This window comes from Gallinula chloropus, assembly GCF_964237585.1.
Source record: "Gallinula chloropus genome assembly, chromosome: Z".
Lineage (NCBI taxonomy): Eukaryota > Metazoa > Chordata > Aves > Gruiformes > Rallidae > Gallinula > Gallinula chloropus.
The window spans coordinates 46,248,530-46,265,419 of record NC_140089.1 but is presented as its reverse complement, the minus strand read 5'-3'; the positions used below and the strand labels follow the sequence as shown (position 1 = coordinate 46,265,419).

The 16,890-nt window shown below is 38.6% G+C and overlaps 1 protein-coding gene across 1 annotated transcript; it reads left to right on the top strand.

The window, feature by feature from the left end:
- The first annotated feature begins 244 nt into the window (after nt 1-244).
- Nucleotides 245-8,728, top strand: LOC311203859 (protein FAM240C-like). Its single transcript, XM_084278630.1, has 3 exons — nt 245-282; nt 5,846-5,994; nt 8,469-8,728. Exons 2-3 carry the CDS (start codon nt 5,849-5,851, stop codon nt 8,599-8,601), a joined length of 279 nt encoding a protein of 92 aa, XP_084134756.1. The 5' UTR covers nt 245-282; nt 5,846-5,848; the 3' UTR covers nt 8,602-8,728.
- Nucleotides 8,729-16,890: the final 8,162 nt, after the last annotated feature.

Here is a 16,890-nt window from a genome sequence, read left to right as displayed (position 1 = left end):
GTGCCCTGTAACTGTCTGGTCATTCTGCACAGTGTGTTTCAGACTTCATAAAATGAGACTGTGGGTTTGGGTTTTTTTCCCCCCCTGCCATCAAACTAATTCATAATAACAGATGTCATCACTCCCAAATAAAAATGAGTGACGGATGAAAAGATTTCATCAGTTATTCCTGGCAGTTGGTGTCCTCTTGAAAAGGGGAACCCAGAGGTAAAACTGACACTATACAGTAAACACTCAAGAAATCCATACTTTGACAGAAGAGGAAGCCACTATACAATCAAAGTAAGCATTTATATTCTTGTATTTTGGCCAAAATAAGATTTTCTATTCCTGTCTTGATTATTAAATGCACCTAGACATACCTGCATATACATTTATTTTATCTTTTGTTAAATTGTGTGAATATGAATATGCTTTCTTCTTCCCTCCATGACCTTGTATTCTAGTATATTATGGTATAGTTCATTGAAATACAACCCGGTCCTGTCTGATTTACAAAATATCAGAGGTATCCTGCCTCTGTTCTGTTTTACTCTAATCTTAGCTTCAATTATTGACCTGTTATTTGTTCCTATGTATTGGTATTACTAGAACTTCTGCGTTATATGTACTTCAGCTGAAATGAAAAACACCATAAAATGGACATGTAAGGTGGTATTAATCCTAACGCTTTCTATAACTACAATTTAATATTTCTTAGAACATAAACTTTTTTCTTTTAAAAAAAAAAAAAGCTCCATACTCTACTATGAAAATTCTGTAATGCTGGAAAACTTTCTGTGCTTAGGTAAACAAACCCTGGTGAAGGGCAAAAGGAATAGAAGACTAATTAGTGGCCTGAGAAAGATATAATAGCTCATGGTCATGATATGACCCAAGGGACCAAGTCCAGCTGAAGTCATAGATAGTGTTGCCATTGTTTACAATGATCTTCAAAAACTCTGAAGTGACTGTAGAAATTCTTTCAGAAACATGCTTGTGTTCAATATTAAAATTGGATGAACCTCAAATTCATTGAAACTGTTAAAATTAGCCATATCTCCACCTTTTAGGAAACATTTTTTATATATAAAACAATAAACATTTCCATTAAAGGTCTTGTTCTTTCAGCAAATATTTTGGAAATAGAATTTAGAAATGTTCAAACATTATTTTCTCTTGCTGGTTAAAATATTTCCCAGTAAGTAAAAAACCCATTAGTTTGGTTTCTTTTTATTAGCCAAATGAATTTTTTATTATACATAATTTAGATTAAAAATTAATTTTGCTCTTTTTTCAAAATATGTCTGGTAACAGCTTTACTGAATTCATTAAAATACTTCCCATTAAAAAGTAAAGTATTTTCAGACAATCTAATTGTATGCATGAGTATTATTTCTCTATGGAAAATACTGAATTTTTACGATATTGGCTGGCCCAAGATATGTATTAAATAGAAATACAGAAAAAGCATAAAAAAATGCTTCCTGAAGTTTCAGACAAGATTTTCTTCCTTGGCTTGTTTATTTAAGATAAAGTTTATGAAAAACAGCACTTTTGTTCAAAACATTGAGCCATTTCTGACTCCAAAGGTTTCTCCAGCAAGAGTACAAAGTAGAAGAGAAAGCCTGCAGAAGAGAAATTCCTTGCATTAAATATTTGTTCAAACTCCTCTTTGTACCTCAGTGGAGGCTGTCTGAGATTACAATAATTCAAAATGTGCAGACCAGGAATGGTCTAAGACCAGAGCATTTGGAAACATACTAATTTAACACATTTTCAAAGCGCATTCAGCCTGCAGACCAGATTAAAAGACGGAAGGTTGTACCACTGGCTGTTTCTGCATTAATTTTGTGGCAGTGAACAAAAGTTGTGCATATAATAACTTCCATCTAGAAGCAAAATTTATTCTCCCTTGCACAGGAGAGATCTGTTGAGGAAAAACTTCTCATCATTCACACTTTGAGCATCCTTTAAACATGCCTTGGGACAGCAGCTCAAAGAGTTTAAACCAATGTATTGTATGCAGATGATATCTGTGTATCATGAGTGTTTGGCTGTCTACAGGTTGATACATGACTACATGAATTATGTTTGATTATAAATGTACCAGATTTTTCTATTTACAATGCCCTTAATATTATTTACTATTATTTCTTCTTGTGGACATTCTCTAATAATTTATTAAACCATGACTTAATTCCCACAAATGACAGATGTTGTAAAAAACCACTTTTGTATGCACATATACATATTTCTGACACTTGATTTTTGGAGCTGTCAAATACATAAGCCATGTTAGCCAAGACCTAGTTTTACCTTTATTTAAATGTTTTATCAGCTTGGCTCCTAAGAAATGCAGCCAACTATACTTCAAATGGACAGGAAGGTCTGCACAATCCATACAAAAATAGTACCTCCACAACCATCTTAGCTGAAGATTTGATAAGAGATTCTGCCTTGCACCAGTGTTACAGACATTTTATAGTCCTTCATAGGACATGGATTGCAGAAAGTTTCATGACAATTTTTCAGTCCGTAAACAATACTTACACTGATTCAACTCTTCTGAATGAATCATTTTAAACGTGTTGAATTCTTGTTGTACCTTATTTTTTTTTCATATTAGTGGAAAAACATGTTAAATCAACCTTCCATTAGCAGCCAGAGAGACACCTTCTCAACTTTCCTTAATTTCTCTAGAATGATACCTGGCTTTCTTAAATGAAAAGATGCTGAAGAACGTCTTTTCTTTGCTCATTTTCCACACAGGCAAAAACTAGTAGAGTGAGTCTAAGAAAGCATGTTTCTTACACAGGAAATTTCATAGTCCTGCTAGTTTCTGAACCCTGAGGTACCTGAATGAAGGAATCAAGAACAAGCTTGCTGAAGAAAGCTCAAAATCACTCAACAGCAACGGCAAAAAGATGTTTACTAGAACCATAATAAAGAATTTGTTTGATACAAAGAAAAAAACCCTGGGGAATTACTCAGAAAATTTACACCAAGGTCCTAAATAGAATATTTCCATTAGGAAAAAAAAGCAACATATTACACAGTATGCATGAACTCTAATCTCTATACATGGATGTTGTCATGCCAGGCTCAAAAAAAGCATGAGAAGTGCTGGCTAATAATGCCAGACAGCACCACCTTTAAAAGTCTTACATCAAGACTGTCTTAGCAAGGATCCCAGTGATACCATGAGAAATATTGCCATTGACATTCCTAGGGACTGTTATCAAGTCAAATGTTCTTGACTTGCAAAACATCCCACCGACATACCAGACTAACATTTGAAGAAGTTATTTCCATCTTTTGCCTACCTGTCTGACCACATCTTGTTCCTCTGAGTGGAATAGCCAAAATTTAAGGCAGCTAACACCTTCATCATGCATCCCAAAAAATCTAATCAATTTATACCTCAGATAAAAAACAGATGCCCTCTTTATACCACTTGATGTTTAGAAGTTTAATAATAACAAAAACTTAATCTCTAATGAAAGGTTAATGTATTATGGCAGACTCTTATGTAAGGCAAAGTATAACAGGGTTTGGAGGGCAAAACTACTCAGACAGTTTGTCAGCAGCTTGCACTTTGCTTCTGAGGCAACAGGATAATTATCTGAAGAGTGTCAAGTGGGCAGCTGCTACTGATCGAAGAGCCTTTAAATGGTGCAAAGACCCAGGTGACTTGCTGGTCTAGGAATGATGAAATGATCATATTCCATCACAGTAATAAGCTATTACCAGAACATTTATTCTAACGCCACTCAAAGTATATAGAATAAGATACAGGTAGGGTATGTTCCACTGTGTCTGTGACATGCATACCTTTTTGCAAGCTGAAGTCTTAAATAATACTGTTATTTTAGTCCCTCAGAATAAGACAAAAGATCATCTGAAGACTATTCATATTCCCATTTAGATCCCATCATTAACAAACAAAGCACATTTAGCAAAAGGTGATAGTAGAAGTGCTGTGCCCACACTGGTGCAACAACTCCTGCTTTATCCCACTGTGCTACATCTACAGCATTCCCAGTCCACACCAAAGGAAACACCAGGAAACTGCAGTTTTCCTCAGAGAAAAACATACTTGTTTTGGTGATATTGCAGCTCTTGCCACCCTTGCTGTGAAGAGGACTGGTATCCTAACCACTCAAGCATGTCTGATACTCAGTCACATAGGAGACTATGTTACGTTGACTAACCAGCTCACACTACTCCTGTTGGATGGTCCTGGCTTTTAAGCAACTAGACTTCTCTGTGGAAAAAGAATGCATCTTGAAGTGGCAGGGATTTTTCTTAAGTGTTTTAGTCCAGTCTAGCAAAATTCTTTCTTATTATTGCTCTTTCGAAAAGCAGGTTTCTGAAAATAATGTTAAATCTAAAATTTTGAAACTAGGAAGATACCAAGTTCTTACTTACATGCCCTTTTAAAACTTCAGGAGTTTAAAATACATTATTTGATAGGAAGACCCTACACAAGTCTGACTGTCCTTTGCTTTGTCTTGATCTTCCTCTTACAGCATGGCACAAATCAAAGACTTCCTCTGATTGGCCTACATTAGCATCAAGGATAACTCATGAAGTATGACACTGGCTATGAAGCAGACTCATGAGTGCCTCCCAGGCTCTATGACATATCAATTCACCAGCATTATAGAGTGGACAGTAGGCAAAAGTATTTAGTGACAGCAGAATATAGATGAAAACAAGGAAGCTAAAGAATTTCACAGGAAACCTCAAATTATGTGCTGGTCTAGTCACAAAAACCCCAGGAGCATGGGTTTGTTGGGGTTTTTTTCAATTTCTTGCATCTTTCCCCTTGCTCTGGAGGCATTAGTCGAATACACTGATGCAGGAAGTCCTGATTCACAGCTGGGGTAGAAGTGCAATACATTGTTGGCACCTTATTTAACATCACAGAAAAGCCATAATTGGCCAGCAACAAATATAGTATATGATGTAATTTTTTCTGATTATTTCCTCCGGGGATAAATAACAGATATTAACTTTTCAAAGTACCATTCAGATCTGATAACCAATGCATATTTAGTAATATCAGCAAATGGCTCAGTCATGTTGGGAATTTTAAAACCCTCCATGGTTGAATATTATGCATTAGGAATGGGAAATTCACTTCCTTTCTGTTCTTTTTCTCATTTATCAGAACTCATCTCTATATTTTAATGAGCTCTACTTTTAACAGTATTTAAGACTGAATTTTGATAAATTAAAGAACAAGGCCATAACAAGCTCCCCAGGGCTTTGCACTCTGAGTGCTTCAACTTTAGATTCATAATTCCCTTGCATATTTTGAGCTTGATATTATTTGGAGTAGTAAAAGGAATCATTTAAGAGCAAAGTATTTCCCTTAGATAGCAACCACCTATGATCTCTTTTACCGCTACAGGAGGTAGAAAAAGGGAAATCCCTTCATGACAGCTCATCTGAAATTGGAATGAGTGGCACATGGCACAATATTTGAAAGTATTTTTCCCAAGTTCTTCCAAACCCACTTAAAATGACAGAAACACAGAATTGTAGAGATTGGAAGGGACCTCAAGAGATCATAGAGTCCAATCCCCCTGCCAAAGCAGGTTCCTTAGGACGGAAAAATCTTGTACATGCTGAGGCCTTTGCAGTATTTCAGTGAACTGTGCCATACTCAGTCATTGCTCAATAACAAGAATATAGGTACACCACTTAACTAGTACTGCTTCAAGGCAGAGTGAGCATCAATTAGCTAATCTTCTCAAGTGACATACTTTATTTTAATAGCACTTCATGAGAAAGAAGCAACACAGTATCCACCTCACTTTAGGCTCCTGGCAGCTCTGACCTCCAAATTGCTTTTCAGAAAATGAGCAAGCATACCAACTTTAGATGCCACAAGATGGGTGGCCATGATGCTGAAGTGCTGAAGAACTTCTGGGAAAAAGTCATCCAAGAGCAAACCAAGCAACGAGAAGGTGAAGAGTCTAGGTTAAGCAAAAGTGCCCTGAACAAGTAAGTGATACTTTTTCTTTTGCACAAGACAGCATGGCATGTCATCACATGCTTTAAAATAAGGTAACCTGTTATTGTACTGCTTTATTCATAGCACAGATTGTGTTCTGGATCTTTGGCACTTTTCCTCTCACAGCTGCTTGTCTCATATTTCCATGGCTCTTCTGTATGGAAACTCAGACAACCCTCACCCCTAAACCTCATGAGCATTCTTCAAAGGCTTTGGAGTATAGCCATGTAAAAATAAAGCACCTTGGCACTATGGCTTGTGACAGCCAGAAAATATCGGGATTTTTACCTGGAACTGGTACAGCTACACAAATAAATAAAATAGCATTATATTAAAGGGACAGGCAAACCACACATTTAATGTGTAGCATTAAAAAATCCATACCATCTTTATTATGTTTAACAGTCCTTTGTATCATGTAAACCCAAAGGTAGAAATGGTACAATAAGAATTCCCATTAAACACATTTCAGAAGTATTCCTGCTATACAAGAGATAAAAAATAAGGTTATTCAATTATTTATTTTTTTTCCAAAACAGTATAAACGACTGGCACCACCTAGAAAGAGCTGTGACTGTGGTACAGATACTCCTCACAAGCATGTTAGGCTGCTTCAAACACTTGCTCAACCTGTTGTACCTCAGGAGTTTGAACCGCAGTCTCCCACACACTGAATGAAGCCCCTTCAGTCCCCTATCAATGGATGGGGAAAGAGGATAAGAAATATCTGTGACTTATGGTTTTCAGATGGGCTTTCCTCTTGAAGTTGACAAAGGTTTTCCTGAATAATCTTTCCTTAAAACTAGGACACTCACATAAATTGACTTCAACAAATTGGAATGTGTTGGTAGAAGACCGCTTCTATAAAAAATAATTGTCAAGTACTCTTACCATAGTGCCTAAGAAATAAACTACTCTTGTCATTTTAAAGAGAAGAAAATCAAGATATAGCCAGGCCTTGTGTCCTAACGGAGTCTGATGTAAACAGCTCTGCTCCCACTATCCTACTCTGGCTGGTAAATGATATTCCCGAACCCCAAACACTGAGTTTCTGGAGAGAAAACACGCATAGTAAAACCCTGGAAAGTGTTCATCTGTCACTCTAGCTTCACAAAAAACTGCCACAAGAAGACATTGCAAATGAATTGCAATTGCTTTTGTAAGATGTTCTCTGGAAAAAAAAAAAATAAAGCAGCAAAAGATCTTTGAATAGGCCTTAAATTACATATTTAACATGTCTTAACTGACTGCTCACACCTGCAATAGATTCAAGCAAGTTCTTTCAAGGTCACTTGACCAAAGCCCAAATTGTTCACAAAGCCTTCTCTAATTTGGAAAAAAACCCAACAAAACACCTTTCAGCAGGTAATAGACACCATTGTTACAGAATCTACGTGTCCACTACTTCATGTTAAGTGGCACCTGGGAGAACTATATGGCACTAAGTATAGGCAAGTGCTCTCTTGGTGACAGCTAGGACACCAGTTGACAAGAAACACCAGTGATTTCAATGACAATTTTTTACTAAATAATTACACTGATTTTTTTTTGAGGTTTAACTATATGCACAAGAGAATAGTGAAGACCAAATGAGAAAAGTTTAAAACACAAACTGAAATCAAACTCAGAAACCAAAGTAACACAAGCATCCATGTGAAACAGCTAGTGCCAAATTATTCCCAGATTAAATCATTGCCTGCTGTTCTCTTTTAACACACCAAATGTAATATAAAAACCTGTATATTCCATCATGCATTTGGCATTACCATATGATATCTAATCCTACAGCATTGCTGGGTCAGGTGTCTCATAACACCATTTCCTTTGGAAAATGACCCGCCCAACAATATCTTGCAGTGGTCCCTAGTGATCTTCTCTTCTGTCTGTACTATACTTGTGTCTTGAAGCTATGTGGCTCCTCTCACATGTGACATCAAATCCTTTCATTCATCATACAAGGCCCACAGACATTTTGGGTACAGGATGGTTACTCTTTTTTTTTCAGTTTTTTTGTTTTCTTCAGCTTAAATACAAATGGACATATTTAAAGTTCGTCTTGGTCTTCTCCACAGCATTTTACAGTAAACCTGGGGGCAATAGTTTGTGTATGTGTGTCTGTGTAACTGTATTCTTGAATTTACACATTGAATGACCTTACCAGATAGACAGTACTTCTATGTGGCTTTGAGAATACCCCAGAGGAAAAAGCAGAGCTCTTCACACTGACAGCAGTTGTTTGACTCATTAGGAATCCAGCAATGTCACCCACTGATAGCATCAGCACTATCCCTTTCTCCCCTGCATTCCCAATCTAGCAAGCTACAGAGATGTGGAGATGGTAAATAAATACGGGGCAAGTGCTGTAGTGATGAAAGAGAGGAAAGCTTCAACCCTGCCGAAAAGCCCTGAATATATTTGAAGGGTTTGGCTCAGTACTTGCTAACTTCTTGTCCTCTATTTGCAGACTCCGCCGAGAATGGACTCTGCGGCTGGAAGGCCAAGCAAGGCAGGTCCAGGCGCACAAGAAAGCCCAGAAGGAACAGATGACGCTGCTATCCATTGAAACTCTTCCATCGCCAGATAAAACTGTTGCTTAAATGTACTGTGGAAACACAGAAAGCTTTGGGCCTGACTCTGACCTTCTGCATGTACCTAGAAACACTTCTGAACCAGCAAAAGGTCAGAATCTGGCCCTTTTCCAGACTACACACTACAGCTACTAATAAATTCAGTGCACGAATAAGGACACTGTACATAATCTCAAAAAAAAAAAAAAAAATACTGCAAGGGGATAGATGAGAAGCAGACACCTTTAATTCTCCATGATAGATTATTACTGAGATGCAGCAAGACTTTCTTTTGTATCTCTGCATTTCCAATGACAACAACATATTTCCAGGAAAGAGGATTGCTTGTTTAATAGGAATAATACATTCAGATGGCTGCATACAAAATTGCACATTTCCATTTACAGAGCTCAAAGAGTCTGGCTTAATGTAGATACAAGCTGTTCTGCCTGTCTTGATGAGCCACAGTGAAGGGAGTTAAGGATTAGTCTGATCAGCTGGACAGAAGGAGAAATACATTCTTTAATGGAATCAGGGGAAAAAAAAAGAGCTTTTCTGATCAACATATAATAAAATTTACAGATCCTAATCATTAAATGAACAGAGGAAAGGATTTTTTACTTTCATGGGGTGGGTAAGAAAAAGACTGCTGAGGTTATTATGAACCAGTCTGAGAAATGTCAGAGCAAGTGAGTATGCAAGAGGGTTTGAAATAGAAGGCAGAGAATCAGTTCATCACAACAGCACAGGAATGCTTTGCAAAGTATCACTTGCCATACCTGGTGTGTGCTAATCCAAACATTTGCTGCATTTCATCTTCATGTAAGTCAGGTGAAATACAGGGAGGAATAACTAAATACAAGATAATAATAGTTTGTTCTGTTTATCCTGTATGTCTGTGTATCTAAATACCATATCTCTTGGATGGAAACATTTACTTGTTATCTCTTCAATTAATTTCTTTGATATCCAAGAGAAGACTTGTAAGTCTAAACAGCTATTTTTCTCTAGCAGTATTGAGCCAGAAGGCATTTTACCTTACATCTTTGTTTACAATGAAGAAGTAGATAGGAATACATTTGATAAATTTCAAAACAAAACAAAATTTAATCAATGTTGACCTCACAGAAATGCTTTTTTTATCCTTTTTTAAACATTTAATCAAAACACACAGTTTTACAGAATGTTCCCACTTTTATATAATTACATTCTCCCATAGAAAAAAAACTACCACAAAAATGTTATTATTCCATGAAGAAATAAAACAATTAAGAGCTTATAAAATGTTCTTTGCTTATTGTAAATTGACAGGAGTGTAGAATCAGTCTATTTTCATATAACCCAACCCGAAAAGAAATTGTTGTTTCCAGTGCTGTGGTTTTTTGGGTGTTTCTGTTTGGTTTTTTCTAATTAGAAAAGTAATGCTGAAACATAATAAAGATGTAGCTGCTTTTGCCTTCTCAGACTGGTCTCTTTCTTCAATGTTCATTTATTTACTACTACTGCCTAGGAAGTTCTTTTGCTGCCACCCAAGTTAAGCATTCTCTCTGGTGAAGAAAATCAAACCGGATCTGATCCTGCTGCCACTTAGATAATCCTAGAATCACAGAGTGGTTTGGGTTGGAAGGCACCCACTTCCAACCCCTCTGTCATTGGTAAGCCACCCTTCACTAGCCCAGGTTGCCCAAAGCCCCATCCAACCTGGCCTTGAACACTGCCAGGGAGGGGGCAGCCACAGCTTCTCTGGGCAACCTGTGCCAGGGCCTCACTGCCCTCACAAGGAAGAATGTCTCCCTAATCTCTAATCTAAATCTGTCTGTTTTAGTTGAAAGCCATTCCGCCTTAAGCATAGTAGGTCACTGTTCTGTAGAGGTAGATAAAGGACATAGACAAGGTCTATTAAAATGGAGAAGTGCCAGATTCTGCACTTCTGAATGACAGATCTACTAGACTTGCTAATGTAACCACTCCTTTCTTGTATTGCAATGCACATCAGTGCAGCTTGCCCTGACTTCATGGAAATGTGATAAAAGAAGATTCAAGAAAAGCTGTCCCAGTAAGCATTTTTTGTTCTTTTACATTTAAAGTCAACATTTTGAATTGTTTGGAACGTTTTTATGACTGTTTATGAAGTTATATGAGACACAGGTGAAACACCACACAAGTAGATGGAATCCACACACAGCAGTTTCGAGCAGTCCCCAAGGAGTACCTGAAAACCACCTTAGGTCCCCAAGTGGTTGCTTTTCAATCAGGAGCTCTGAGGAGGTCAAGGGATGTGTGAAATCTCTTCTACTGCAAGCAGGCAGCAGCATATTGACTACACCCCAGAGGAGTGCTGCGGGCATTGTTTATCTTCACAAGTACATGGAACCCATTTCAGTCGTGAATGGGTTTCTGATACATCCACTGCAGCGCTGAGTGCATACATCACAAGTGCAAAAGGCTAAAATCCTCGCACTTTTAGTCAAAACCATCTCTTTGTGAGTTGCTCAAGTGCATATACATTAGTCATGCTTACCTATTCTAACACATATTTTACAGGACAGCAGTATCCTGGCACCTCCAGACGCTTTCTGTTTCCAAATGTGGGTGTTCATCCATTTTTCGCTGCTACTACACATACAACCAGACTGAGAAAGCAGTCGAGTACTGGAAATAATAAAGTCTAGCATCCAGATGTAGCCAGATATGCTGCTTGCAAATTGCAAAGCTGAAGGCAGACAGTAAGGTGATGGATAGTGTTTTGTCCTTTCACTTCAGTGACTGAATCGGTGAAATTCAAGCCTGAATGTAGGCATTTCAGATATGCCTGAAAATGTCAAACCTGGCTTTCATTAAAAAAAGGAAGCAAACAAAAGTCAGTTCAAGTTGAATTGCTATATTAAAAAACATCTGTCTCATTCATATACACAGCCTCCATTGAGAAAACAGGATATCCATTGAGCATATGCTATTGGGAGAGCAGGCCCCTTCAACTGAACACAGCATATTTTTCTTCCTTTGTCCCAACTTCCTCCCCCTTTCCAATGAAAGAAAAAAAATTAAATTAAAATTTAGATTATGATTGCTTTATTAAGAAAGTTGGACTAGCTATTTGAAAAGAAAAACTAATTACCCTGATTTTTTTTTCCTTGGAGTTTAATAATTTCAGTAATGGAAAACTAATTTTAACTGACTATCAGTTAGTCTGCGTAATCAGTACTGCCCTCAGCCTGCACTAGCAAGGTGTTACCATGTCTTACATCTGCATAAAAGCCAGTCCAGCACTTGCCAGAGCCCATAAAGAGCAACTAAAACCATGCAGGATAGGTCAGAGACAAATAGCTTTGGTCATGGGACTTCAGCCATATGATATATGATGCAATCGGTGTGGATCATATCTATGAGGCAATACACTTAAGCTGGCATACTGATGTCAGCTGAAGAATATCCGCTTCACATGACCAAATTTATGTGCATGGCAGTGTGAGCGCATACTACACATTCACATGGTTATTCTGAAGCTCTGCTCCTGGTCTGGGAACTGGTGACTAACGCTTGAGAAACAGCAGATTGCCTTCTTAAACTCTGTCTGTGATGTGACCAGTTGTGGAAGCCTCACTGACTCAAATCAAGACAGCCAAAAGGGTGAATATAAACCACATAGAGCTGCTGCCTGACTTCATTCGGACACCATCCAGAATCACTCACACAATCAGTTACAGATAGATGTTTAAATAAGCAGCAACTTAACACCTGTCAGCTGCTACACTTGAATTAGCACTTAAATTCAGAGCAGGAGAGACGTTTTTAAGAGAAAACCCTTGATTGTCTGCACTTGCCACACACTGATTTGGTTAACAGACCAAATTTAAGACAAGCAAACCAGATTTCTTTCAGACGAAACTAAAGCAGACCATAAGCCGTGCTCAAAGTGCCCATTTATCCTGATTCTGGTCTGGCCAATCAACCTCCTCAAGCAGCCAGCACAGGTAAGCTGAGTTAGCCCAGGCCATTTCCACTCCACCTGACATCACTCCCCCATAAAAGGGGCTGGTTGGGGAGGGGTGTTCCTGGACACCTGCAGGTACTGGGGTGTCAGATCAGACCTTGTGCTATGCAGCACTCTTATGTTGGGTTGGTAAGGTACTCTTTGTTATCACTGGTGTGTGTCTAATTGGCTGTTATTGTTCCACTTTCATGGTGATTTTGTCAGCAAACTGTCCTTACCCCAATCCATGGAGGCTCTGTCTGTTTCTCCTCCAGCAGTAAGAGAGTGGCGTGTGGTGTCCAGCCACTGCTTGGGGTTGAACCACCACAATGCTGAAGGACTTCTAAGGATTCGAGCCAAGAACTATCTCTTCAGACAGTTTTGAGACACCTGATTAATGGGGCTATTTGTCCAACCAAATTAGACTGACTATGACATAAACCCTCGAGACATGTTTAGTCTCTTGTAGAGGACCTCAGCAGCCACCACTGTGATCTACTAAGATGCTGATAATATGCTGAGTCACTTCCTAAGGTGAGTATAACCCAACCAAAACAATAGACGTGGGATCAAAGCACATTTGTATGTTGCATGTAGATCTAAAGGTGGGCCTTGATAATTTAAGGTGGGAATGATAATTTAATTATACAGGGATAGAGTCCTAGAATTATAGAATGGTCTGGGTTGGAAAGAACCCCAAGGATCATAGAGTTCCAATCCCCCTATCACAGGCAGGGCTGGTAGCCTCCAGGCATGGATCTACACAAGGTTGCCCAGGACCCCATCCAATCTGGCCTTGGACACCCCCCAGGATCCACCACCTCTCTGGGCAGCCTGTTCCAGTACCTTACCACTCTCTCTGTAGAGAATTTCCCCCTAATACTTAATCTAAACCTTCCTTCTTTTAGCTTCAATCCATTCCTCCTTGTCCTGCCATTGTCTACACTTCTAAAAAGTTGATTGACCTTCTGTTTCTATGCTCCTTCCAGGTACTGGAAGGCTGCAATGAGGTCCCCCTGCAGCCTTCTCTTCTCCAGGCTGAACAAGCCCAGCATCCCTCAGCCTCTCTTCGTAGGGGAGGTGCTCCAGGCCTCTAATCATCTTTGTGGCCCTCCTCTGAACCCTCTCCAACAGTTCTACATCTTTCTTGTATTGCGGGTCCCAGATGTGGACATAGTACTTCAGATGGCACATCAGCCATGCAGATGTGCTGGCATGCATAAGTGTGCATGGCTTGGTCAACTGACCTACCGGAGCTGTATGGGCTGGTACAGAGTTTACCCACACTGTAATAAAACATAGCATAGATCTGGCTTCTGGAACCATAAAACAGTTATGTGTGGCTCAGTTCTGCAGCTAAATGATGGGAATATGAGGATAATTACCAATTTCCTAGCCCAAATGTTCCTCCTAATTACAAACTGGCATGTCCTGAGGGATGCTGTTCTCTACCCTGCCTATTAAACAGCACTCAACGGGTTTCACTGCCACAGTGTGAATAAGGAATAGTAAATCACATAAAAAATACTTGTGGATTGAAAAGGGCATCTGTAGATAAATGAGGATGAAACAAAGAGCAGATCTGGAAAATCTTACACTTCCTGAGGACACTTCCCTTCATGAATTAAGCATTGCTATACTATTTATTTCTTATAGAGAAGGACAGGAGTTATCCATGGTGTTATACGGATTTGGGACAAAACTGCACACTAAAATTCAGTAGTCAGGACTGATAATACAAAAATCCACTTATTTCTCCTCTTCCCCATTTATTTCAGCTGTGTGTATTTATCTGTCTGCTATGCAGCAACCAGCGTTTTAAATGCATTTCAATATAAGGTGGACACAAAGCAGGGAAAATTCCAGCCCCACAAATGACAGTCTGACAAATTGGCTGAAAAAGGGTTATATTACTGGGGAAGCCAAACTTAACTATAGGCCTTTATATGCTAATAATAATTAATAATAAATTTAAATAATAATTTCCTGCTAGTGACTACTGAAATGTGAGAGACTGTTGGCCTAATCTTTACCTGGTACTCAGTGCCAGTTTTCAGCCTCAATGGGTCTATTTACAGTAGTATGACTTCAGACACTCACGGTCAGGGATGCTATTTTTTCCACAGCAAAAAAAAAAAAGCATGATCAGGGAGAGTTATAATTTCGACAACTACAGTAATTACTTTTTTTTTTTTTACAAAAAGCAAGAAAAGATGCATTAGAAAACATGAAAGATAATATTTGGTTTAGCTATTCTGGACAATTCTTGTAAAGAATAGCCCCTTTGTGTTTGGTTTCCACTATGATTGTACCGTATATCCAACATGAATGTTGGTGCTATTTGATCAGAAATGTAACTTTCCAATATATTTTTACTTTCCAACCACAGGCAACAGGAAATAAAATAGTAGTGAAAAGTTCTTGATTCTGTTAGATTTAGTATCTAACACAGAGGAATCGTATCTGCAAAATACTGATCAAAAAACTCAGTCTGTATTGTTTACTGGCAAATAAGCAGCAGAAAATTACATTTTCAAAGAGATTTTGCTATAGTTAAGGTTATTTTTTCCCTCTAATGTGCTATTCCAGTTAGCAATTGCACCACTGTTGTTAAGAGTTTGAGGTTGCAGTATGAGTCTAATTAGGCAAGGAAAGCACAGCATTACTGGAGTGGCCAGCGCTGTTATTTCAGACAAACCTTTTCAGGAGTACCAGTGTTTGCCCTGATATCTTAATTTTAGGGTTGGGTTTTTTTTCAGGGTGATGTTGTTTCCACTGCAGCTTCTCTTACAGAAATTTATTCTGTAATATTTGTATTGGTGCTTTTATATGTATCCTAATAACTGAACAAACCCACACAACTGTTCATTTTTACATGTTAGAAGTTACAAATAACAAAGCCATCTCATTAATTACTGGATATTTTTGCAGCAGAGTTCTTGCTAGAGCTTAGTTAATGATAAAGTGCTAACTAATGAATTGATACTTTCCAGCTTTTGGACAGTACATGAGTTTACTGACTTTGTTTATATTGCCTCAATCATTAAATATGTATTTGTAATAACAAGACTAACAGTGACTGAAAATAAGCCCTACAAGCAGTAAGGGCAGCCTAATCTAAAATATCAGAAACAGCAGTTATTATCCACCATCTCAAATGAACACTTAATAACCTGGAACTAAATCCCTTCAGGCTCCATTTATGATATGTACACACTTCTGCTGCAGTGATGACAAATACTCCATTTTCCCAGAACTAATGACCCCTCTATAATATGTACTAGGGGGCTGACAATTGTGTGGAATGAGTCTGTCAACAAACTAACAGAGTGCAGCCATGTTTGAAAAGTTTTATGCCTAAACCACAGGCCAATTTCAGTACTTCCAACCCATAATAAGTCCCTCTGGAGCCATATCAAAATTCTGTAGCGTGTGTTTGGCCAGAAGAGTTTCTGCATATGCTTTGTTTATTTTCAGTTTGGTTACCTTTGGCCACTACAGATAATTAGGAGCAATACGTGAAAGTAATTAATATGTAACACTTCATCATGTCCTGACAAAATACTACTGTCTCATGGGATGTTTTATTGCTTTAATTGGTAGATGTACTAAAGAATATCTCAAAACCGAACCAGGTTGGTTGGTTTTGGTTTGTTATGGGTTTGGGGTTTTTTTTTTAATTCCAAGGTACCTCTGAAGAAGATCTCAGAGTAGGTACAGGTGTACCTTACAGCCTTGCTTCGGGGATTTCAACAGCGGTCAGTTAATATATCACCACAAAGATTAAGGATGCAGAAAATAGGTATACCTTCAACTACATTAGCTGGTATATTTATAGTCTAACTTGGGCACTGCCATTGCATACCCTGGAGTCAGCAGAGAAAACAGCCAGCATCGATGACTAGGCAAGCTAGTTTTCAGAAGTACTGTACTGACCAGCCCAAATGGTGCCAAATTTGAGCAACTGTTTCCAACAAAGGCCAGCAAATCAGAGCGGGTACACTGCCTCGTTCACCAGGGCAGCAAATGCAGGTACACACCTAGTTCCACCAGCTCTCTTTCAGGTACCCCCTTACCTGGAATCTCTGGCACTCAGATGTAAAGGCTCCCATCCAAGTGCAAATTCTCCCTGGCTGCCAATCCTGGATGCACCTTAAGTCTGGTATTTCTGTTGGCAAGCAGGCAACAAGAATTCACAGCCAGGCTGCAGGACTTTTTGAGCAGAGGAGCTTTATTTATGTTGTCAAGAGACAAGAACAAAATTTGAATTGGGAGGAAAAATACGGCCTTCTAGCATGAATTCTAGTCAATGTGACAGGCTTCTTGAGCTTTGCTCTGATCTGGCA